Source organism: Manis pentadactyla, chromosome 1 (genome assembly GCF_030020395.1).
Source record: "Manis pentadactyla isolate mManPen7 chromosome 1, mManPen7.hap1, whole genome shotgun sequence".
NCBI classification, from domain to species: Eukaryota; Metazoa; Chordata; class Mammalia; order Pholidota; family Manidae; genus Manis; species Manis pentadactyla.
The window spans coordinates 85,919,581-85,945,034 of record NC_080019.1 but is presented as its reverse complement, the minus strand read 5'-3'; the positions used below and the strand labels follow the sequence as shown (position 1 = coordinate 85,945,034).

The 25,454-nt window shown below is 35.3% G+C and overlaps 1 protein-coding gene across 22 annotated transcripts in view; it reads right to left on the bottom strand.

Moving 5' to 3' along the window:
* Positions 1 to 25,454, bottom strand: part of MBNL1 (muscleblind like splicing regulator 1) — a 202,393-nt gene that overhangs the window by 134,505 nt on the left and 42,434 nt on the right. For 10 of the 22 annotated variants that reach the window (XR_005028586.2, XR_005028587.2, XM_036904167.2 and 7 more), the window contains exon 2: positions 15,919 to 16,907. The exons of 9 other annotated variants lie outside the window; for them this stretch is intronic. Coding sequence is in view for 9 of the 13 variants with exons in the window: in XM_036904167.2 (XP_036760062.1) it covers positions 15,919 to 16,092 (174 nt within the window). In the remaining 4 variants the exon portion in view is untranslated. Of the gene's footprint in view, positions 1 to 15,918; positions 16,908 to 17,101; positions 18,048 to 25,454 lie in introns of those variants that run through there. 3 more of the 22 variants (XM_057499347.1, XM_057499335.1, XM_036904166.2) reach the window with 2 other exon arrangements.

Sequence of the window (25,454 nt, the reverse complement as noted above, 5' to 3'; positions counted from 1 at the left end):
TCAATAATTGTAGATGTATGAAGCAGTATCCTTTTAAGGAATTCTGTCATAATATAAACACATTTTAGTGATCAGATCACTTTCAGAATGCTTGTAACTTGGTATTTCATTTTTCTCCAATAGTGACTTGTTTTTCTCTATAACAGTTACTAAGAAATATATTTTTGAGCCACTCACAAGAATGACTTATTTAGGAGATCTTTCCTTTTGTACTATTAAACAGTCTGGAAAACTGCTTGCTTGACTCATTCATGCTGTCAAAATATACTACAGGCTAAGGCTGTCCATCAGTTTTTCCTGTTTCCTGGCACAGCACATCCAATTTATGCATGAAGTTCTAAAGTAACAGCATTTGGAGTGCAGGACCACTTTCATGTGTTTGACAATTTACAAAACTATATCCACACAGGCTAATCTATTCACTTGATATGCCTGAGGACTACCACTTATGCAATTTCATACATTTAAATCCATTATACTTAAAAGATAAAAGGTCAAGTGAACAAAATAAAGTCCTTAAGTTATAACAGAGTCTTTGTTGTCTTAAAACTTTAATGCTGCATAAGGGTTAGTTAGAAACTCAAAGAGAAGATTATAAAATTATTTGGAAATTATGCTATTTGAAGTTATTTGGAGATAATATGACATAAAAAAGGTAAATATGAAATTCTTTACAAAAACAAAATAGTTATGAGGTCAGCCAGGTCATCATTGGAACTCATATTTGTATAAATACTCTAACAATCTTAAAAGTAACATTTATTCTTTTACCAATTGGCTACTTTATTATAATTAATAGAGGAGAGAGGCAAAATGGAAAATACATAATAAATGGAAACCTGCTAATTACAATCAATATTTAACAAGCATTTTTTTTTAAGGAAACAGAAATCATAGGGAATGTTATTTAGAGAGAAAAAATTACTTCTCAATCAGAAACCTATGGGGATGATCTAATGAACAGTGACTTCACCTTCTAACTATGAATAAAAAATTACTAATTAGGTGATAAGGTTATTTCAGTTTTTAAATCATGTTCTAATATTCATCCACAGTGCTAAGCAAAGCCATTTCTACGTGTGTCTCTGGAGCACGTGAAGATTTCCAGATGGTTTAATCCTTAAGAGGAAAATACATCTTCTATACAGATTGAGAAATCATGGCAAAGACTCTCCGCTCCCTGAGCCTCTCAGTAATATTAAAAGAGTGGTTGTTAACTAGGAGCATATAACTTTAAAAATATGTATTTGTCATGCAGTTAGCATGCAACGTAAGCTGTTGACTCACATGCAGTTAACTGGATCCTACTGAGTATGGTTGCTCGCTAGGAAAGGGAAAGTTTTGGGTCTAGTCAGGTATTCTCAGAAAAGTTGTCCAATTGGCACCATCTCTTATACACTCTCCACTTTTAATGCTGAGCTTTCACATTTCTACTATTAAAGGTCTGAACAGCAAAGTCTTTTGAGGCCAAGGTTTTAATAGGAATTTCAAAAAAGCTACTCATAATTGTTTATGTTCCCTCATTCAAAAATCATACGTTAGCCAAATAAATCAGAGAGTGGCAAAAGATTACAGATCAAAATACCTTCCAGGACTTTTGAACTTAACACAGGGAGAGAGTGGTCCTCCTTCAATCATCCTGAACCAAATACCAAATATATTTTCAAAGAGTATATTTTGAAAAAGTATACTGAAACTTTGAAGCCGTAATGTGACTAGGATTAATAAGGACTGTGTGTGTGTGTGTGTGTGTGTGTGTGTGTGTGTGTGTGTGTGTGTGTGACAGAGAGAGTGAGAGAAAGAGAGAGAGAGAGAGAGAGAGAGAGAGAGAGGATAGACACGAGTGCATGCTCTTTGTCTGTTGATATCATCTGTAGAAACTTGTCTACTGGAAAATGTTTCTTTAACTTTGGTTTGGCTCCTACCTTGGAGCTGATGGGAAATAAAAACTTTTCCATGGAGTAGAGCCAACTGAGCTGCTAAAACAAAAGGTAACATTCATTAGAGGACCATGGTACCATGATCTCATTCTGAAGGTTATTTTTTTTTACATTAAGTGTGAATTATCTAAAATTTGAAAAACTCAAACAATTAATGTCAAAGAAAAATATCAGCCTTAACTTAAATATTATTATTTACATGGAAAAATATTTTTAATCATGGCATGTGAAATAAAACAGTAGTTTAAAAGAACTCATTTCACTCCTAGCTTAGTCATTTAGTTTAATTTTCTATCTCTGTGATCCCCCCCACAATCTGAACACCCACAGATACATGCACACCCTGCCTATTACTTCTACTTACATCCAATAATACATAGTTTCAACATGAAACCATTTTTAAAGAGAAGTGAATTTTTCTCAATAAATCATGACTATGGGTACTACCTCCCATAATTTTTAAAAGAAATGAGCCATGGGGTGGGTGGGGAAGGGAATCTTGGGTTTTACAATCTGCTAACTAAATATCAATTGACCATTTAATACCAGGAAGACTTTACTACCCAATTTTTGGCATTTTCTAAAAAAGCTGAAAACAAATTTTATGTTCCCTGCCCTCAGAGGTCTTTCTGTACATTCCCCTACATGTTAAAAACCTAACTGGCCAACTCAATTAAACAGGCCACAAGTCTTTCCTTTGAACACATATTTGACCCTCCTTCAACATCAAGTAATACAATTAACTCATTGCCACATACTAAGTCAATACATAGCAGAATAAAATGGACAATAATCGATAGCCTTAACAAGAAGGCAGTGGCATGGTTCAGTAAATCAAACAGTAAATGCACAACTCATATTCAGATTTAGAATGTAACAAAATTTACACAACTACACAGGAAAATCCATACCTAGCCCTTAGAAACTTCTAGATATTATTTCTGAAAAAACCAATAAAGTCAGGGAGCTAAGAGTCCCCTAACCCCTTGCTGCAAAAAGTATATACTTTCCTCTTTCTTACCAAACTCAAATCTTGATCTTGTAAATAAGGCCAGCACCTTTAAATACCCGGGAGCAAAAGAACCTGCTTACTGGGCTAGAATTGGATCCCTATCAAATCTCAGTGATAGTGAAAAGGAGAGAAAATGAGGATGTGATAAATAGAATACCGTGGATTTCAATGCTTCTTTACACCCTTGAAGAAGTAAGTGGCAGATATTTTACCAAGTAAGTAAATTTTATATATATATGTATTTAAAAAAACAAAGTAGAAATAGTGCAAATCATGGGAAAAAAATGGACTTTAATATTTAACCTTCTACTCTGTACAGGTACTTTAGTGAATAAATATCAATTTTATTTTTGAAGAAAAGTCTTAGGTGAGTCTTTTAAGAAGGAATTTACATAAATAATACAGTATTTGAAATATCAAATGTGAATTATTATTTTAGACCAGCATAGAACTAAAGTGGCACTTGTTTTAAATGAAATTAAATTTGGAACATGGTTACAACCACTTTCCCATTCATGGAAAACTGCATTCATGAAATGGGTTCTCAGGTACAGACAATGCTATTAATACCAAATTATTTTATTATTACTACCCCAATGAGCTTAAAGTCAAGTTGTACACATGTGAAGCACTTAGAGGTTGTTTTCTCTTGATAACATGCAGGCACATAAGCTGCTAAGTGATACTGCATATTTATACACATCTCAGATAAAAGTCATTTTTAATTTTTTAAATCAAAGAATGAATAGATACCTGTAATAAAATATGCAAAATGACGGGATGTTTATTCTGACATAAGACAAAGTTCTCAAAAGAGAAAAGCTAACTTTGAACTCCAGTATTCAGACAAGAACAACACTAGCAGCTCCCATTCATGGAGTGTTTATATTGAGCAAGACTGCATGAAGTGACCTATATTGTATAATGATCTCATCAAATCCTCACAAACCTTAATGGTATTATTAAAAATTTCATTCTATAGAGAGAGAAACAGATTTGGGGAGGTAACGTGACTTGTGCCAAGTCACTAGAAAGTGACTGATGGACTCAAACCCAGAATTCAGGATTAGGGCTCTTAACCTAGTCTTAGACTTTGCCATAAAGTTTTTTATTTATATATATTTTACATAGAGCTATTTGCAATTATTCTGAATATCCTACTTTGGTTAAAAATTCCAAGGTAGCATTGAGACTAAATGAAAACCACCAATGATCACATTCTCATTATTCCTGCCACCAATATTTATTTGCTATAAAATAATATTCACTGTAAATTTATTCCCAAGGAAGAGAGCATAGAGGCAAATCTAGACACTCAGTAAATACTAAAAAAAAAAAAAAAAAACGTAAAGCTAAAACTAAAGCAAACTAATGAAATAAATGCCAGGGAAACAAAATCAATGGATATGGAATACCACTGACTTTTCCCACACTGATCAAATTGGTTCTGGACACAAAGTAAGTTTGATTTACATACCAAGTTTGAATTTATACTTCAGAGATAATTTGTTAAAAATATTTCTAGCTGGCTGTTTGACTATCCTGATACTTTCAAGAAAATGGCCAAAGACATTGAGTTCTAATCATTTAAGGAAAGTATTCTTGTAACACAAGCTATTGATGTTAAAGGTTTTCTGTTTCCTTTTCTCCAAGCTATCATTCATCCACATGGATTTCTCTGTGGGAATAATTTCGTATTTCCCATGGAGCACTTTAAATCTTATAAATGCACACTAGTATTTAAGATACATCTCAAATGTCCAGGATTACAATTTAAACTGATATTTACTAAATACCCACTAAGCCCAAGAATGTCACATTCTTGATCCCATGTTTTTCTGGGACCAAACATGTCCTTTTGGCCATATTGTGAACAAATGACATTTATGATTCCTAGATTTAAGGAAGAATAAGTTATTTTTATTTCAATTACATACAATGCTAATGTCTTAAAAAGGATGTGTGCTTTCTAAATTAAGGTATTCATGTGAAAAAACTTCCTCACTCTATCTAAATATTTCAGTGTTATTAAGTATGACACAGATATACAAATAATTAAATGTAACTGCTACAATTTTATTCATAGTTAATTTTAAGATATACCATGAATAGTTATCATAAACACATAAGTGTGACATACAGTGGGAAGCATTTAACATGAATCATGACCAAAGAGGTAGGTGAATTATTTCATCTCGATTTTAGTTCCATGTAATACAACTTAACAAAGATTTACAAAAGGTTTTTAAGCATATCCCTCCCTAATCTTATTATAAATGACCACTGCGCAGTGCTTCATAATATTGCTAGCTTAAACAAGTTAAACTTAGAGTGAAGGTTGCACAGGCTCTCAAGACAGGGTTGTACTGAATCCTAGTTCAACTACATTCTGACTGCAACCTCACATAGGCTATTTAATGATTCTGGGGCTTTATTATTTCATATTATAAATAGTGATGATCAAATCAGGGGAGTAAGAATAACCATTTCTACCTGTGTTCCCTAAAATCAATCTGACTCAGGTTTATCTTGCTAAATTATGGAATATAATGATGCACCTGGTATAAATTTCTTAACACATAAACATCAGGGGTTTAGTAAACCCATTCTGATGAATGCAAACAGTTTCTCCCGCAGCACACATTAACCTAAATGAAATTCATGTGTTCTTCCTACACGGACTACCTAATGGTTTCCAGTGTTTTTTGTAAGACACCTCCTCGACACACACAAGGACATGTAATGCCTACTCATGTCTTATGTGGGTGAATTTGTGTTCTGCTGGGACACTTTATAACTGAAGAGCAGAAGAGTTAAAACAATGTTTTATTATTCTTTGATCAATTTAATCTTCACTGTCCTCAGAAGATCAAAATTTACAGTAACCACAAGTCTATCAACAACCAAAACATCTGTTTGTCTTCCACCTTTTGCAGCACTGCTGCCTATCACAGTGTCTGGCACGTAGTAGGGAATCAATGATGAAAGGGGAAAGAAGAATGAATTCTTTTCCTTTAATTCAAATGCAGAAGGAGCATATACTTTGGTCTACCATTTCTTTAAATTCTTAAACTTTCAGGATAAAAATAACTGTTTCTAGTGAAAATCTCTCCCTCAGCATTACTTACCATTAGTGGAAAATACAGAATCTGGAAGTAGCTAATAAATATTTAAAAAAATAGGAATGATTTGCACTTCTCCTATGTTACTTAACGTGCTATAGGTATGTTACGTGTTAAGCAACTGTATGTTAATCACAGTTTAAATGCTTTAGGGGAGCTACTTAAATAGATTTCACCATGGAAAAGCTTGTAATATGGATGATGACTCCTTAGATCATCTGAGTTTTTGTTTTTTCTATTTTAATATATTGGGTTTTCTTATGTGGACATTTGTTTTCAATTCATTACTCCACTATGATTCATGGAAGGCAATGTCTTGCAGCAAAAGTTCATAATAGTGAAAAAAAAGTTCAATAAATAAAATCATGATGATAATCTTTTCTCATGGCTAGATTTAGATTTCATTAGTTTCCACTTAGCCATGAAGAGATATGAGATAATGTGAAGAAAGATTGTTCATTCAGAACACAGATCTTTCTTAATAGGATTCTTTATATAATGAATTCCTTAGTTCTCTCTTTCTTCATGTTTCATTTATTGGTTGCCTTTTTTAAAGGAGAATTGTTTTATGAAAAGCAATGTCATCTACCAAAGAGGAATCTTATTTTGGGCACAGTAAATTTGGCTCTGTTTTTCTCTAAAACTTTTTTTTTTTTTTTTAATTTGGCCTATTTGGTAAACTAACACTCTTTAGATATAAAAGCTTCCTGGGATTGGGAAATGTTACTAGACTTATTTTCAGTCTATGAAACGATTTTAGAATATTAGATGAGCAAAGATATCTGAAAGCAAATTACTGTCTGAATGCAGTAACATGGAAAAGAATGAATTACAGATGTAATTTATCTGTCACAAGCAGATCCTAAATACTGATTATGTCCACGCTTGTGCAGAAAATTGAAAATGATAGAAAAGCTTCCCAGCTTTTCTAACTTTAATTTTGCATGTTTTACTTTGTGTAATTTACTGTCAACTATTAACAGCAGATGCTTCTTGGCTTATTTGAGAACAGCCTGGACAGAAGTATAAGTGATTCTGAAATCCAGAAGCCTACAGACCAAGTCTGAATTTTATGCAGAGAAATAAATTCTAACTGAAGATGCCCGGAGTCATATGGAGTCTTGAGAAAACAGAGTGTTGGAACTCAAAAATTGTGTGTCTCAACCTAACAGTAACAGAAATTAAAATACAAATATTGTTGCATAAAATAAAATAGCTTCAGAGGACTCCTTCTGGACCTAAAATTGGGACCTGGGGTTGAAATGCAGGTGATTCCCAACTGATCAATGATAATCCAGGGACAGCCACCCAATGTGGCAGCTTGGAGCTATAGGAACTCTTTGAGCCATCCCTCTAGTTCTTCTCTTCCCACTTTCGGTCTCAGATTTAACAGTTGGCAAAGGGACAGAAATAAGAAAAGATAAACCACCAGAGACATTTCTCTCTCCCTCTGGAAAATTACTTTTCCACCAACCTTCCAGTTGCTGTGGAGAAGCATCCCCTCCAGACTCGGCCACCACCACCTAACATATTGCTGTCCCTGTTAGCAATTAGTCCCTTGAAGACTGCATTTTTAAATATCTGCCTTCCCAAAGTTTTGGCATTGGAGGTATTTAAGTTATACTCCCTGAATTGTGTAATCCCTACCCCATTTGTCCTTAATGTCTTTCTTCTCACATCTGGTTCTTTATTGCTGATCCCTTAACTATATCCTGTAATAAAATGGCCAGGAAACAAACAAAAATTAGCTTGATATTTTAACTATCCACCTATTCCCCATTGCTACTAGTAACTGGAGAGCAACAGTACCAAAACAACAGTCATACTTTGGAAAATTTCAGAAGGGAAACAGAATGGGAAGAAGCTGTTCACTAATACTAAGTACCACAGTGGAGCAGACTGAGGACCACGAAGCTGTACATTACAAAAGGAAGCCCCTCAAGTCCTTAGAAAAAAAGAAGAGGTTACTTGAAGACAGACTGACTGACAATGACATCCTCCCACCCTGAGGAGGCTTTGAACTACAGCCCCTCACCCCATACCATGCTTTTAGTCCCTACTGATTCCAAACCTCTGCCTTGCTGGAAGCCAGCTGCAGGAAGAGGCAGCCTAAACACAGAACTGGAGAAACCTCTTGCACTGGCTTGTAGAATGTATGCCAGGAATTTGGGAAAGACCACCTCCCCTGCACTAAGCCCAGATGAATTTCTGGAGCTCCAAACTGAAACTTTAAATACATCTTTTTCACAGAAAACAGCTTGACAAAAGCAGTTAGAATCAATGACGCACTAGTACTTAAGATGTATGATAAGATGGTACTCATAATGCTTCTGTGGAACCTCCTGGGCTTAATTAATAACCAGAGTTTCCAGGGTACTATCTGTACTGGACTGTAACTCGAGCATCCTATGGGTTACTTCGGATTCCCAGAGTTGGCCTGATGACTTAACCACATTGCTTTTGTGAGAAAATGTTTTTAAACAATTAAAACTTTGGAATATGGGTTTTTTATAGATGGGGTGGGGGCAGATATACAGTTTATACAGTGACTATTCATTTAAGATGATTAATTTAAAAACCTTTTCCTATGTGGCAATTTATTTAAGATATATAATTTCTGAAGGTTGGAGACATTTTTGCTGCAATCTTGTGTTCACCTGTCGATTCACTTGTTCACTTACAGTATCATTACTTTTGAATATACAATGGATTAGGCCCTGTGCTGTAAATCTACCCTAAACATTAATTTTTATTCTTAAACAGTGCTGTTCAGGTGTTTCCTCTATCGAATCCTTAGGATATAGATATGTAAATTAAGCAATGTTTTACAGGAAAGTGATTAAAGTACAGGCTATGAAATCTGGTTAACAGGCATGGAGTTCACATTTTACTGGTTGAATGACCTTGTACATATCACCTAACTTCTCTATACTTCACCTGGTCATCTGTAAAGTGGTAGTAATATCAGTAACTCAGAGATTTTCTGAACAGAAAATAAAATAAAAATAAAAAATGAAAAAAATAACACTGAAAATACTGACCAGCATATACTAATTTTCAATATACTAACTCATTTTATTTTATTTCTTACAGAGAAAATAAAAATAATGTTAATCTATAGAAGCAGCAGAAATAGATGTTAGAGTAACTACAGATTTCTTTTGTCAAATAAAATCATTTGAGACCTGTTTTTATGATATGCATTCCTGTTATATTCCAGCTATAAATATGTAACTGTATGTAAATATGCAATGGCAATAGGAAAAATAGAAAATGGAACGATTTTCTTTTTCTATGTAAGTAAAAATAAATCCATTTGTCATATGTCAGGTTTCACTGACTAAACAGATCGTAAAATTTAAAAGGAGAAAAAAAAAGGACAACTCTGGTTAACCAGGACAGAAAAGTGATGACAGGTTTGCCAAGACAACATAAATTTCTCTTAAAGTAGTCTCCCCTTCACTCCTATCCCCAGTGCTTTTCAGGGAGAGTTGTTTCACTCTGAAAGTTTTTTGGGGAAAACAAAATAACTCTCCCATCCCCATGACTGCCCTCCTTAATATGTATTCTCCCCTTCTACCTTACCTACCCAGAGGCCTGATCTCAATCAAGGCAACAGCTAAAAGACAACAGTTCCAAGCCATCTTTGCTACCAAAATCAGCCAGTGAGACCAGGATAGATCACTGGGTGAAGCTTAGAGGACCTTTGTTAAAAAAAACACTAAGTGGAGTTTGCTGTGATCTCTTTTGCCCTTGCCTTTTTCTGCTTCCTGGAATACAGATATGATGGCTGGTGCTGCAGTGGCCATACTGCAATTTTGAATAATCCTTAAATTGGAAGCCATGTGCGCCTCAGGAACTAAGAGTGAAGAAACCTGAGTTCTGGTAACTGTGACATTATCATATAGGCCTGGAAAACTGACTGAATATAAGCCCTTAATTTGTTTATGCCACATGCTGCTAGGGAGGGGAGGTGTCTCTGTTAACTCAATACCAAATGTAATTTATTAAAGACAAAATACCTAAATCATTTCTGTGTGACTCCAGAGAGATAGGTAAGGGGCATCCAAACCAACAGTTCTGAAAAAAAAAACAAAAAGAGCTGGAAAGAACCCAGAGATAACAAAAGAGAATAGAGGTCAAAGACCCAAAAGCATCCAGGAGATAGCCTTTTAATCAAATCATAAAGTATAAGGGGTTAGAACTATCAGTACTTTTCAAAACACAAGTCCTTATAGAAAGCTTTCTCTCTAACAACAAATCAAACTTTATCTCGAAGTGAAAATCTTACAAAAAATATGCAGAGTATGAATAATGTTATAGATGATGCACATTTGTTATTTGCATAAAAATATAGTATTAGATAAAAACTGCAGTTGTTAGTTATAAGTGAATATTACAATAAGACATTCTCACTAGAACTTCTCATTTATAGTGAATTTCACAAAGAAATCACCATTCTAATGATCTATTATAGTTCAAAGAAGTATTTCTAACAAGCCTTTCCAGTTGCATTTACTGAAGTTTCTGTATTTTAATAACTATCTTTAGTGCTAAATTAAAGACCATCTATTCAGTTATCCACTTCCACTGTCATAGTTTTTGGCCCATTTACACAGAAAACTGCTCCCTATCTTAAAGTAAGGAGGAATGTGTTTCTACTACCATTTAAAAAAAGTCTCAAAATTTCCTCAATAGGATCTCTTTGTTAGAAAATAAGAAGCTTTGTCTAAATCTGTGGGAAGGCAGAGACACTGCTCAGCATGAAAGGTAAAAGATTATAGAGATGTTGATAGCTGAAATCCTCTACTTATCACTGGCAAGGAAAATGACAGGATAAGCTTTCCCAAACTAGGTCCCTAGGTGTCTGAGCTGAGTCTGAGAAACATTCAATTTCTCGCCTCTTGTGTAAATTGGGCGTATGTTGTATGCTTTCTGAATAGAAGATTTGCCCCAAACTGCACGGACTCTATTAAATTAGTAGCAGCCCTATACATCGAATTGTTTTGAAGCTAGTCATAGAATCAGAATTTTGCATAGTTTAGAAGTCTGAATTACAATAAAAGTTTGAACTCAATTGTAAGTGCCACATTGCTTTAGGTTTATATTGTTTTTAGTTGGTCACACTCACAAATGGAAGCAAGGTTTAATGAGAAAAACAGAAGTGGTGGACCATGATTTTATAGAAGGAAACAAAATAACCAGTCCTAGAATTAGTGCCATAGGTAGCATAATTCAAAATGTGGCTTGAAACTTGCCCCAAAGTTTAAAAATCCTTACTCACTTAAAAATATTTTTCTAAAAAATTTCTAATTATAAGAATATAAATAGATAAGCAAATAAAGTTTTAAGTATTACTGAAGTAGTTGCAGCTATTGACAACTTCATTAAGGAAAGGTTCATGTCAGAGTTGATGACATCACAGAACATTCACTGGGTATTCTTTGCAAAGTTGTGGAGTTTCTGCTTAGGGAACAGAGTTTGAACTTTTACATGATACACATTGCTACACAAGTCACCAGTTACTTCATACCCTAAATCACTGGTGGTAAACAGGAAGACGTGGGTTAACCTGTCACTGAAAGACACTGTTACCTAAAGAGCTACCAGTAAATATAATAAAATAATCTGTCAAAGTTCTAATATCACATGGGTAATGCCATCAGCAGAAAAACAAAACAATAACAACAAAACTCTTGGTTAAGAGTTACTTCAATTAATCTACCAGATCAAAGTTTTAATTCAAAATTAGATGTTCAGTCTGAAATTTGCAGATATCATCTTGTTACGATCATCAGTTGAACTGGTCTAAGAGATGTCATGAAAAGCCTATGCTAGAGACATAGAGCAACCACCACACAGGCAACCGACACTTTAAGATTCACTGTGTTAGCAATGCAGGCTTTTCTAAATTAAACTGTAAACACCTTTGGGACCACTTTATAATGTCCACTTATGCCACCTTCTACCTATGTGACCATCTAAGAGATCTGATTTGCCTTACTGACTTTAAGTTTTCTAGTGGCTTATTTACCTGGATGTTTACATATTTGTGTGTCTTCTAGCTGACTTCAGTACTTCTGTATATTAGGCAAGGCCTTCAGAGGCACTTTTAATGAGCTCACTCAATACCCTTGAGCCCATGCCACTTTGCAGTGGAATCTGATCTCTGATGTTCCTATGACAAATTTGATCAGCTGTGCTACCTGTATACACAGCATGTATAATAGTCAAATAAGTGCTTAATTGTCTTAAAATTGCCTAATTTTGGTAAGACAGCATGTCACTAAAGTTTTCAAAGGTAAAAAGATTTTTGTTAGATTTTTGGAAAATAGATAGTATCCATAAAGATTATATCCTCCTCCCCCACCAACTGAAAGATGAATGGATATTTGAAAAGGAAGAATTCAATAAACAACTCTATTTTTGCTGAGCACATAGCAAAAGCTTATTTTTTGGCAATACAAATAACTTGGCAGCACATTAAAACACAATCTGTAGGCTTTGTTTATATCAACTACCTAAATTACAGCTGAAAGACTGTTACTGAACAAAACAGGTAACTTGGAATTAACTAATATTTGAACCATCACTTCTAAAGAATATTTAACGGCAGCTTGCATTGTTGATACTTCTAATTTTTTTCTCTTTCAGTGCCCCTTTCACAAACCATAAAAAAGAAAATCCTCTCCAGTGTAAAATAATGTCCCTTTACACATGTTTGGACTTCTGAAGTTACCAGAACATCAAATCTATAGTTTGTAAACAATTTAATTCTCAATTTGAATCTACTCTTAGACTGTGGTAAATTAAAACTGCAAGTGTAAAAGCAGAACTAAGTGCTTAAAATAGTTGTTTAATTTATAAAATAGCTATAACAGATTTTGCTCTTTTGAATTATTTTATTTCCAATACTTAATATACACAAATTCATTACCATGTATTCTCACTTTACTTAGCAACATACTTCTTTGTTTTCACACAGTGAATATCTAAGTTAATTATTTAAACTTCAAAATCACCAATATATGCAACTAAAATACTATCAGCTAATTTTCTTCCTATTTCCTTTAGTAATATGCTGATTGATTTCTTTTACATAAATACTTCCTTAAACTGTTCGACTTCTGTTTTTAATCAAATGAATTCTCTTCTAAGGAGAAGTCTTCTATAAACCTAAGTCACCTGGGAGCCTGGCCAAAGTCTGCACCAGCACAGCTGAAGGGGACAGCCATTTCATAGGGTCCTCTCAGAGAGTATTTGGTTTGCTTTCCTAACTTGCTAAAAATAGTAGATTACACAGGCTACCTCCATCTCATGGCTCAAGAACTCATAAAAGGCTGGACTACGGAGTGTAGCAATACATAGAACACATTTTATTAAAGAAGTCAGGATATTACAAGTTTTCTAAATTCCTTCCGTTTACTCTCTCAGACAATACAAATGATCTAGCGGTTTACTGGCATGGAAACCTCATAATGCTCCCAAATTTCAGAACTTCAAGCATGAGTCACAGAGTTACTTTAACTGTTTTAAAATATGTTTTTGATCTATTTTAGCCACAAAATTGAACACAGGAAGCCTACTATCTAAAAGGTAGGGTTCTAAATACCAGAGTAAGAATCACATAATGGGGTAATTATAAATACATATAAATACATAAGAAATATTTTTTAAACATATGTATTATATATTCAATTTTTTAAAAATTAATTCTTAACCCAGCTATTTCAGTAACATTTAAGGAGCTATTCTGAGTATGAAGCTCCAGCATAAATGAATTTGTTTATTTCTTCCTCTTATTCAAATCAAAATACTTTGCCAAGTTTTAGGCACTGTAAATTAAATTTCCATTTCTCTTAGAAAGACAAAGAACATTAACAAAATTTGCATTGATTAGCTGTTATAATGACTTCATAAGAAAATTTTAAATCTTGAAATTATTTGTTATTAAAAAAAAAGCTCTTGAAGTGGCAGTTGAATCTTGTTAACCACATAGCATGTCATTAAGTAATGCTAGTGCTTTACTCAAAAGGGGCCTGTTCTGTGTCCACGAGTGAGCAGCAGCTAAAAAAATATTTTGAGATGGAAAAACAGCAACTGAATTTTAATGTTTCACAATGTTTCCAAATGCTGTGGAGGCAGGTCTTCTGTGAAACCACTCAATGTCACAGCCAAGTTTAATGTCCTTCATTTTGCAGCTATGAAAGTACCATCAACTGTCTGTGGGATTAAAAATTGGATTTACTAGTAATTGGGTTAAAACAGGGTTACTTATGGACACAGCTGGTTATCGAAAAGTGTAATTAGCCCTTTGCCCCTCATTTTATGGGTCCTAGTCTCTAATTATACCTCAATTCTGTCGGCAGGAATAAAGGAATACACATACACAAAGGTACAACCATGTGCCCTTCATCAAGGCCTTCCAAAGGAAAGAAAAGGGCCCGGTGATAATTTTTTAGTTTTGCTCATGGATCTTTAGGGCTATAGCATTAAGAATAATCAAACATTGTTAAGATACCTTTGTTGCTGTTGATACCTCCTTTTTACATCTTAATCTGAAGGCAATATCCTTGAGTCTCTGGCAAAAACTTTAGCAAAGTGAGAAGCCCAAACTGAACTAAACAGCAATTAGCTGAAACAGTTCACTCATAAGTAACTCAGAGCATGGAGATGAGTTATAAGTTAACTTGTGAGGTAACTGTTTCAGTTAACTCACTTTTACATAACTAAAGAAATTATTATTACAGCGCTATTTATTTTTGCAAAAGACAAAATGGACCTGTGAGTCTTTTACCTCTCTATACATGTAGAAATGGTAGTGATACCCCTCCTCAAAGGCTCAGAGTGAATTACACCAGCATATTACTATTCAAAGGCAATTTAATTAAAACAAGTCGGTAGAGTACCCAGGAATCTTCACAATTCTAGTCTTGACCTTGCATGTCAAAATAAAGACATATATACTACCTTTTAAAAGACCCATTTTCAAACTTGAAATATGAAAATTTTTGTGTCAAAAAATGACACTTTTAAATGTCAAGATATACTTAAGTGAATCTCTTAGTACTGTGATGCCCACTAAAGCTAACTTTTCCCACTTCCACCTGAGACTGTTACAAATTCAAAAAAGTCAGAAAATAAACTGCAAAGGTACTTCACATTAGAATTTTAGAAGCTTAAAAAATCCAATTAGTAATAGTACCCAAGAGTTTCTCTTTATTTATAAAACTCACATTCAACAAAGTTTACTCCTCAGGGTACTGTAGCAGCAGTTCAGAACCTTATTTCTAGTTATATTTTCTATAAAATACATTGCTTCTGGCCTTAAAATAATGTGCTCATACAATATAAAGGAAATCCATAATATCAAAATATTAATAAAGCCTATCCAAGTTTAACTGACTTAAAATCTGCTAGTCTTATACAACCATATAGCACTTTTACAAACAAGCAAAAATAAATCATCTTCATTCAGCTATTGCCGTGGCCTTGTATATAATCTATGCATATGCTAACAAACACATGTATCTACATCTTTTATTCCTATAGATGCTGACTTTGCTATTATTAAGCAAAAAGTGCACTGCCACTTTCTGCTCTAGAAAAAAAAAAATCATAGCATTAAAGGACTGATAAAGTTATTCATAGCAAACAAAGTTTGGCCAGACTTGGTTCCGTTGCTTCTTATTAAAGTCCCCCACCCCAACATCATCAATAAAAACATAGCTTATAACTAAACTATTAACAAAACAACCCATAATTCCAAACTCAGTGGGTTGAAAGCCCATAACCTCTTTATTCAATTATTGCATATCCTTAAAATAATAGAGCATTTACTCACTTTCAATGAATCAAAGCAGGCGATTACTCGTCCATTTTCAACTTGGCAGCTTTTCGAAGGATGTGCAAATTTACATTCCGTGTCTGGCCGTGAGCAAGTCCCCCTTTGGAACTCTCTACATACTTCCAGTGTTAGCCATTTTGTGTCCCGAATTGGTGTGACACTAACAGCCATTTTTAGATTTTACAGGTAGTTAAATTTTTCAGTGAAACCAACAAACCCAACCCCCCCCAAAAAACAGCAACAACCCCCCCAAAAAAGGAAAAATGCTGAACTGATAAAACTGTAAAATGATGATGAAAATGTCCCCTCCAAAATACTTTTCCCCCACTCCCTGCTTTAAAAGTACATGGAAAATTGTGTTGTCAATATCAAGGAAAAGATCTCCCACTAGAAACTCACAGCATGAAACTGCTAATTCAAAGAAGTTTTGGTTTTTAGAGAAATACTACGATCGTAAGTAGATGAACGTTTAAAAGAAGGGCCTCGAATCAGCCTTGTGCTCTCAGTAACCCCTTCCCAGTGCCAATTTGGAGCCCAAAATGCAAGCATGAAAACGTGGCAGACCCTTTGACACCGAATTTCCAAGCTGCTTTCAGCAAAGTTGTCTGAAAGGGAATCTCCTCACAGCTGAATTTGCAATGGAGTTTGGTGGTGCAATCGGTATTGATTAGTTTGGCATAGACAGATGCAGCAGTTTAGAGCAAAATCGAGAAAATGATTTTTTTTTCCTCCTTGATTTCCTGGCAAAAGGTATCTTACTTTTTCAGCAAACTTTTCTTTTGAAACTAAAGCAGCCTAGGGCAATGCCAGATACTTAGAGCTTTTCTCTTGATTATAAGTAGAAATGGGGGTGTCTGGGCTAGAGGTGGAGGGTGGATGTGCTGTCGTCACAGTCTAGCTGGCAGCAAGCAAGGCAAAAGCAGAGACTGCTCTAGAAGCGGTTCCAAGCAGCAGAGACGTCAGGAAAGGCACTTCTTAGTACCAACCTGTAGAAAAAAGAGATATGTTAAGATTTACTAAGTAGCACTTCACTGATGTCCTACAGTATCACAACCTTGCCATGTGCTACCAGACTAAGTAATATTAAAGTCAGCTTCTCTCTAATCCTCTCTCTTTCTCTCTCTCTCTCTCTCTCTCTCTCTCTCACACACACACACACACACACATGCACAGTACTTACAGTGAGGCATATTGCAGCCAGCCATCGTAGATTTATTAAAAAAGGGGGCCGTTTCCCCTTGTGAAGCAATGCATGATGGAGAGATAACCAATCACAGAGAGTGTTGCAGCAATATTCTGGGCAGAAAGCCAATAGTGTGGGTTGTCTTATGAAAGGTCGCGCCTGTCAGACGTTCATTACTATGCTATAAGCACCGAAAATGTCCATCAGATGTGACTTATTCCACTGCAAGAGGATGAGCATGTGGGTTTTGAATTTACCCAACATGCAGTTAGTGGACTAAACCATGTTACTTTCAAAACAGCGTCTAAGACAAGTCCAAGCACTTGAATATCACGATCAGAGAATAAAAAGCAAGGTTTAAAAATTGCAGCTGACTTTCAAGCTGCTTTCTCTCCAGCTCTGTGCAGGGACGGGCACTGAACAGCCTGCTCCTGCTGTCCTGACACGTGAATAAAAAAGGAAAGGGGTGTTTACAAATGGTACGTTCTCCTGACCTATCCAATTCACTTCCTTCTAAAGCCCAAGTCCTGCCCCTCCACTGAAAGCAGCAGCACTCATACTGTAAAACTATTCCATTCAGCCGGCAGACACTTTGTCAATATATCACAGGCAGGCGAGATATGAACAAAAGCATCCTTTATTCGAACATTTTTTAAGCAGAAGCTGAGGTCATGTGGGGAAAATAAGGAGCGCAGTGTTGTCAGTGTGTCTGGCAAATCTGAAGTCAACCTCAAGGGAGAAAATGATTCCATCGTAGAAACATTAAATATTAAGTGAGCAATTTGATTTGGGCAGCGCAATGCACTTCACAGGTATGAACGAAGCTGGGGAAGGGTGTGGGGGGGCCTAACAATCTATTAACTTGGCACTACAAGACTGCTCCTTATACCAGGGCATTTTTTCTTTTAACAACTTACTTTCTCTTTCAGTCAGAATGAAAAACTTACAAAAAATGCTTATTAGTTACAGAAACAAAAGTTTAATTTTTTTTTTCCTTTTGAATGTTCCCAACAAAGGAAACAAGGCTCTAGCAACTGTAAGTTTCAAACCCCAGATAGGCAATGACATAGTATAGTAGTGTTTGATTAAACTGACCTCTTCAAGGGCCAAAAATGATCAGTTGGCACACGGTACATTTATATGGAAATCAGAACACAGAATACATATGTTATAGAATATATATATGTATGTATTATAGCAGATATCATGGATATCTAACATAATTTTTAAAAATTTATTTTAGAAATAATGCTGTCAATACTTGACATTTATTTTTCAAAAGATATCAGATACTAGGTTTGGAAAATACTGTAGTAAGACAACTTTTGAAAAAGATGAAAAAGAACCAATTCATACAAATGCTCAAGAAATCTTATCTTCAAAAACTTTTCTGGTCCTAACTCCTGGTTCTATAAAAATAGTTAAGTCAGTCATAAACTGAAAGATTCATCCACCTTCCAGAATCCTTGCTCTGTGTTAAGAATTTCTCACCTACTTCATGCCTTGAGCATGTACCATATCTGTGGTCAACAATTTCGTCTTTTTCTCTAGAATCTTCAAGTGCCTCACCTTCAACTTTCACTTCCTTTAGAAACCAGATAAGATGTCACTTCCTCCAAGAAGCTTCCAAGATATCACCTCCTCCATCTCCACCCACACATATATTAACACTGCCTCCTCTGAATTACCTCTGCATCCCTATATAGTGTTTCATTTCCTTATGTTATCTGACCCATCAGACTGCATGTTCCCAAGGACAGAAACAATCTTACTCATCTCAGTAAACCTCATGCCTAGCATAGTGATTGAAAATAGAGCTCCATAAATTTTGGTAAATTAGAAGATTGATTTTTACATCTGGACTGGAATTACCTCTAGGGCACAAAAATACATACATACACACATGAACACATTCCTATAAACACATGTATGAACACAACATATGGACACACTCAAACACATACCTGAAAACACACAAACTCCCATCAATACTATAAATTCCTGTATTCCAGTGTCCCTTGGGCCCTCCCACTGTCTAGTCCAGGACAGCTCCCTCTCTTTCCACACAGCAGCTTTCGCTAAACTTCATGTTCCTCTCACTGTAACAGTAGATAATCTTGTATGCCACAAATATTTCATAGTCAAAATAGTGGCGCTCAGGCATGAACTCTCTCTCACCTTCCTGCCACCATCTCTGCACTCTATCTCTTCTTCTGTCTCCAGGAGTTCTCCCTTCTGCCCATGGTTAAACTTCCACATCTACTCTCTCACTCTCAAAACTTCTTTCCCTCATACTCCCTTTACATATGAACTTTCCCTGCCTTCCCCACAATTCTTTCTCTTAGACCTCAAAGTGTTAAAGTAGCTCCAAAATGGAGGGGGTGGCATGGCGGGACAAAGGGGATCTTGCCTGGCTATGCATCCTCTTCTCCTACATGTTTTTAATCCGTCGCTCCCAGACAAAGTCTAAAGCATCATTTCCATGTGCTGTTTTTCCATTTTCTGCTGTTTTCCTCTTCCTCTCCCATTCATTCTGAATCTGTATCCTGTGACCTCTGCACCCATTACTTAGTAACAGTCATCAAAGCTCCCGTTAAGAGCCAAATTCAAAGACCATACGAGTCCTTTCTTTACTTGACCTCTAACAGCATTTACAACTCCCTTTTTCTTGAATCTTTCCTCTTCTCTTGACCTGACACACTTTATCCTTTTGGCCTCTCCCAGGGTTGCACATCTAGTATCCTCCCTCACTGAGGGGAGCTGCCAGGAGCTGCCCAGGCCTCTTGGCATATCCACGCTGTTGTGAGCTCATGGGACTTGTTACATGCTGACCCCCTTCGGCTTGACACACACCAGTTCAACTTCCTCACCCTTCAACTTGGCGAATCCCTTCTCCTTATTTAAGTTGCTCTTCATGTATCACCTTCTCTATAAGCCTGGGCCAACATGCTAAAACATTGTGCCAACTCTGAACATTCTCTGTACTCTGTACCTCCTGGTACTTTTGCCCCCAAGGTTATAAACTCCCTAACAGGGTGTATCACTGTTTTTTTTTTAAGCCAGTTCCTGGAAAACAGTAGATGTTTTAATATGTCTGATAAGTGAAAAAATTTTATTCAAATGAATAAGAATAAACATGTATATGAGGATATGCCACCAACCCCAAGGAATTATTTCAACATGACCTACAGAGTTCAAACAATATGAGGAAAGATAAGAGTACCATTAGAAATCTCTGCACTGTCTGGTGGTTATACCTAAATACAACTACAAAATCAATTCCTGGAGTTATTTTTCCTTTCTGCTATGTTACAGGCCTAGTCCCACCTGAGTACAAAATAAACTTTAATAACTAAAATGTTTACAAATGACTATTCTGGTTTTTATTTTCTGTAACAGAAAATTTCTATTTACTTCAAAAAGTGTTATTGAAAGAATTATAAATACTTGTAAGTTGAAAATATAATTTAATTATAAAATATTATGGGTAAGGATAATAATCAAAATTTGATAGCCAGGCATGGACACCGAGCAATTGGAATGGACACTGACATTTATGCATTATTAGTCAAGTTGCACCTGGTAATGTGTGTTCCAGTCCTTGATATAGCACTAGGGTTAATGAACTCAGATTGTGTCTTATATATTAATTTTACTAAACTGCTTATATCAGATTATTGTCTTGTAATATTCTTCTTTGTCCAAACAGAAGAATTTCAGAGAAGACTGGAAATCTTCATAACTGAGTGTTTCGGTAAATTAAGATTTTATAGGATTTGGATCAATATCGAATTCCCCAAACATGACTTCCATTAGTAATGGATTTTTGTTCCACTGACAAAGACAATGCTTAAAAGTGTGCAGGTAACATGCAGATTGTGAGAATTCTTGTAAACATATTTGCCCTAAAAATACATGTTGTTTGTAAATAATTATTGAAGGAAGTATTTCCACTGTAAAATATTTACTCATGGGTAAACTGTTTAAGAGGTAAATTTCTGACCTATATTTTGACATATTATAATAAACTTCCCTGAACAACAACAAATAACTGGGGAATTTATCAGTTTTTTGGTAAAAAAATCAAACATTTTAAAACCTGCCTAACAGCAACCCCTCTTTTATCTACTGGTCATATTCCAAATGCTATAGAGTTCCTCAAACATGACAAATCCTACAAACAAGCATATTCTGCTGCAAGAACTAAGAACAAATTTCTCCTTGAGTGCAATAAAAAATCACATTATTTTCTACTTTAAGATATGGGAGATGGAAAGAAAGGAAAAGAATCTGGAGAACAGAATCACAGGTAAAGTAAAAAAACAAAATGGGAAATTACTAGCAATTACTCTTATAACAATTGATATAGAATAGATTAGCATTAAACTGCAGATATATTTGTATAAATATCTATTTAAGAGTTGCATACATACTACAATAGAGGATAAATAGAATCTTACATGGTCTGAGACTAAAATTCTATTTTGGAGAACTGGATGGCTTCTATAAGCAAGGTTAAATTTCTTAGTCATATATGTTTACTAATCATTTCAGAAGTTCTTCTAGACTAAATATAGGCAAGTCAGTCCTATTACATCCCATAGTAGTCAGCTGAGAATTTTGGGGACTTTCTTCATAAGCTTTTGATTTTGAAATGTTACATACTGAGAATGTTAACTGAGTAATTACTTGAGGTTTTTTTTTTTTAACTAAGCAGTTTTAATCTAACTGGAAGAGATAGCTGACTTTGCCCTGACAGAAAGAAGCCCCTTGCCCAAAAACATGACTTTTTGCCTCAGGCTTATTGGTGTCAACAAGTCCATGATTAGCAACGCATTGCTTCAGCAAATTAATTCTGCCCAGGGCTTGTCCCAGATATTAACAGATTTCAGATTACAAATGACCAACTAAGCATTTATGGAGGCTGTATAGCCATTTCTCCATTTATTAAGGTACTAACTAGAGTAACAAGCTATTATTTATTATATGGAAAAACTGGTCTGAATGGGTTAATGCAGTCTTCAGCAGTATTCAACTCTATATAACAAAAAGCTGAGATCATAGTTTCTCAGGGAGGGGTAAGCACACAACTGGAGGCACCCATGGCGATTTTAAACCATGCAGAAACAACGTAATTGTCGTAGATGCATTAGAACACTAAAACCAGCTCCTCGACCCTGTGAGTACATGGATACCATTGCTTCGGAAGAGGCTAAAGGTTCATGAGAAGAATTTAAAGAACAAGACTAAGTAAATATATTGGCAAAAGTCATGAAGGAGATATGCAAACGACTAAGGTTTTAGAAAAATGGCTAATATAAAAGAGAACTTTCAACCCCACAGCCTCTGGAATGGCATAGCACCTGTCAACATGGCCTATTGATCTGACACATCGCACTAAGGGTGACAAGCTGTTGCCAAGTAAGGGAAGGTTGTTTACTAATTCAAACAAATAATCTAAGATCTGTCAAAGCACTCCTTTATATCTCTGTTAGTCTAGATTCCCTCTGATCAAGGGGTCTGTCCTTGGAAGGAAAACGAAGGAGTGGTGGTTAGGTGACACCCTATTGCTAAAGATTAGAATTACAACTAAACTGTACTAAAATTGGAAAATGATTATTGTCCCATAAGTATTTATACTCAAAACAAAATAAAACATGATGCTTCTATGCAGACGATTTAAAAGTAAATTTTAACTTGATACCGGTATCAGACAAAATAAAAATATTTAAAAGTCTTAACATTATCAGAAGATAAATATCACATGGCTCACTGAACTGCATATAGAGGTCACCAACTTTGTACCTAAATAGGCCTTCACCCAGTCCCTACTGCAAAGGTATCTTCTAGAAGCTTTCCCAGCCCACTATCAACAGTATCCAACTTTCTGTTCCTCTCAACACTTGCCCAGACTGGTCAGACCTTTACCCTGCTTTATTTTTCTTCATAGCACTTGTCAGTATTTGGCATAATATTATGTATTGATCTCACTATCGGCTTATCATCTACTGCTGCCACAAAAAGGCAAGCTCTATGAGAGAAAGGAGGCGACTGTGAGGCTGGCTCTCCACTGAACAGCCAGCACCAGAACTGGTCCAGCCTATACCAACAACCGATAATGGTGGCAAGTGTGAATACTTCTTAGCATATCTGACTGCTCGTTTTATAAGGATCTTCTACAAGTTACAGTACCTAGACTGCAGATACACAGTTTAATACATCAGCGACATCACCTTTACCACTGAATGAAACCAGCATCAAACTCCACTCATTGCAAGGAGAGCATGAGGCGACGACGTCGCAGAACCGTAGTTATACACCTCCTTAACTGTGCACTTGGTGGAAGATCTTTTCTTTTTATTCGCAGAATAATCTGAAAGTTACATGTGGCTTTGCAAATTTAAAACGTTTAAATAATTATCTGAGAATTTCTGACAAAATCAGTCTTCAATTCTGGCAAACAAAGGGAAAATTTGCATTTTTCTTGATGATATTCAGACAGGCAGTCTTTTATCATTTCTATTCTACAAGAAAGCATAATGACATATCACTGTGAATGCTACTTTATTGTGCTTCAAAAGAAGGCACTTACCCTATTTAGTATTTTATTTACTCTGTGTGTAACACAAAGGAGTTACCTTATTAGCCTTAGGTAGCCATTTCTGATCTGTCCATATCACTTAGTATTTCAAAATAATAAATGGTAAGACACTCAGAACACAGACTACAACAAAATTAACGAAGCTGGTATGTGCTCAAGGACTAAATGGTAGAAGAAATAAATCTCACTTTCCTGGCAATTTGCAGGAATGGTACACTGACCTAACCAGAAGCTGCCAATGTGAAATTAGCATGAAAAAAATATGACTGCTAAATAGATGCAATACAGTGTGATCCTTATTCCCAAATGCAACACCATAAATATGGACTTAAATGAGTTCTATTTTATTTAGCATATAAACTGGGGTCCAAAATCTTAAGCTTTAATTTCAACCTTTGTATCTTCTGAACAGTATCACCTAACTTCTTATGAGGTTAATAGTACCTCTGCCTAAAACCTTTTTAAAATATGATCTTCCTTGATGGAGGAATGGTAGCAAATTCATCTATGCTTCCCTATTAACACTACTGCAAAAACAAAAACAACTATGAAGTTCATTTTGAAAAAACAGGAAATATATACACGGCATACTGTCCAACAGTGAAATTCACTGCATGTGCACCTCTCTGCCCCACTGTTCCGACTTTCCTTCGGAGGCAGAAATCATTCTCACAACCGTAGTCGTTAAGGTCTTCTCCATAATTAACCTAAGCCTGTTTTCCATTTGAGCAGACTCAATTAATTGAGCTAAGTTATAGAATGAACATGAAAAGAAAATGACAAATACAAGTAAAAAAAAAAAAAACCAGCCAAAATAAAAAGCATATCTCTATTGGGATGAGACTAGCCATAGCTGTCACACTTTCCAGAATTCCTAAAATTTTAATGTGGCATTACTAGCAACTACATCTGAGTACAATAGCTTCAATCTTAACAGATAAATCTTGAATTTCTGTATGTCTTATTTAAAAATCTAACATAATAACCTCAATCCAGTAAATTTTCCTGGTTTACTACTATTGAAGGTTCACTGAAAGGTGTTAATTATTAATCATTATGAGAAAAGTATGTAAAGTCTATGTTTATAGGTAAAAAAATCTAAAATAATTATCCTTCAGAATATAATGAATCAAACCAATTATGAATATAGTCTGGTATTACTTGAATGCATCCAATTAAATGAATGAGTGAACTTCTCCTGACAACACCACGAACATTTCCTCCTTTCCATTTAATCAGTAAAAGTTCCTATCTTTCCAAACATATCCCTTGTTACAAACTTTGCAAATACTCAAGGCACAAAGGTACTTCACAGTTTCACGTTACAATCCTCTGGATATTTCTAGTAATTTACATATTTGACCTTAAAGATTACCTTTTTAACAAATAATCTCATACATACTCTTAATAATATACCAGTGTGTCAAATAAATTTATCCCTAATAACACTAAAATGTTAGTATCTCAGTTTAACCTGCAGGTTCTTTTTTTAAGTTACAAAATGCAGACCCTGTGTTGACAACTCATATTTTCACTTCAGTGTAGCTTAAGCATCCTCTGGGGAAGGTTCCATATAACTCATGTACTTAACTAGGTCTGAGATGTTGAACAAAAATTTTGCTAATATTATTGCAATTACCATATAATAATCCAGAGCTTCAGACTGTATTTTACAGAAGCCTAAAATTGCAGAAGCATAGAACAGATGCACCGTTCTTTCAGTGTAGTAACACGGAGGCATACTTTGTT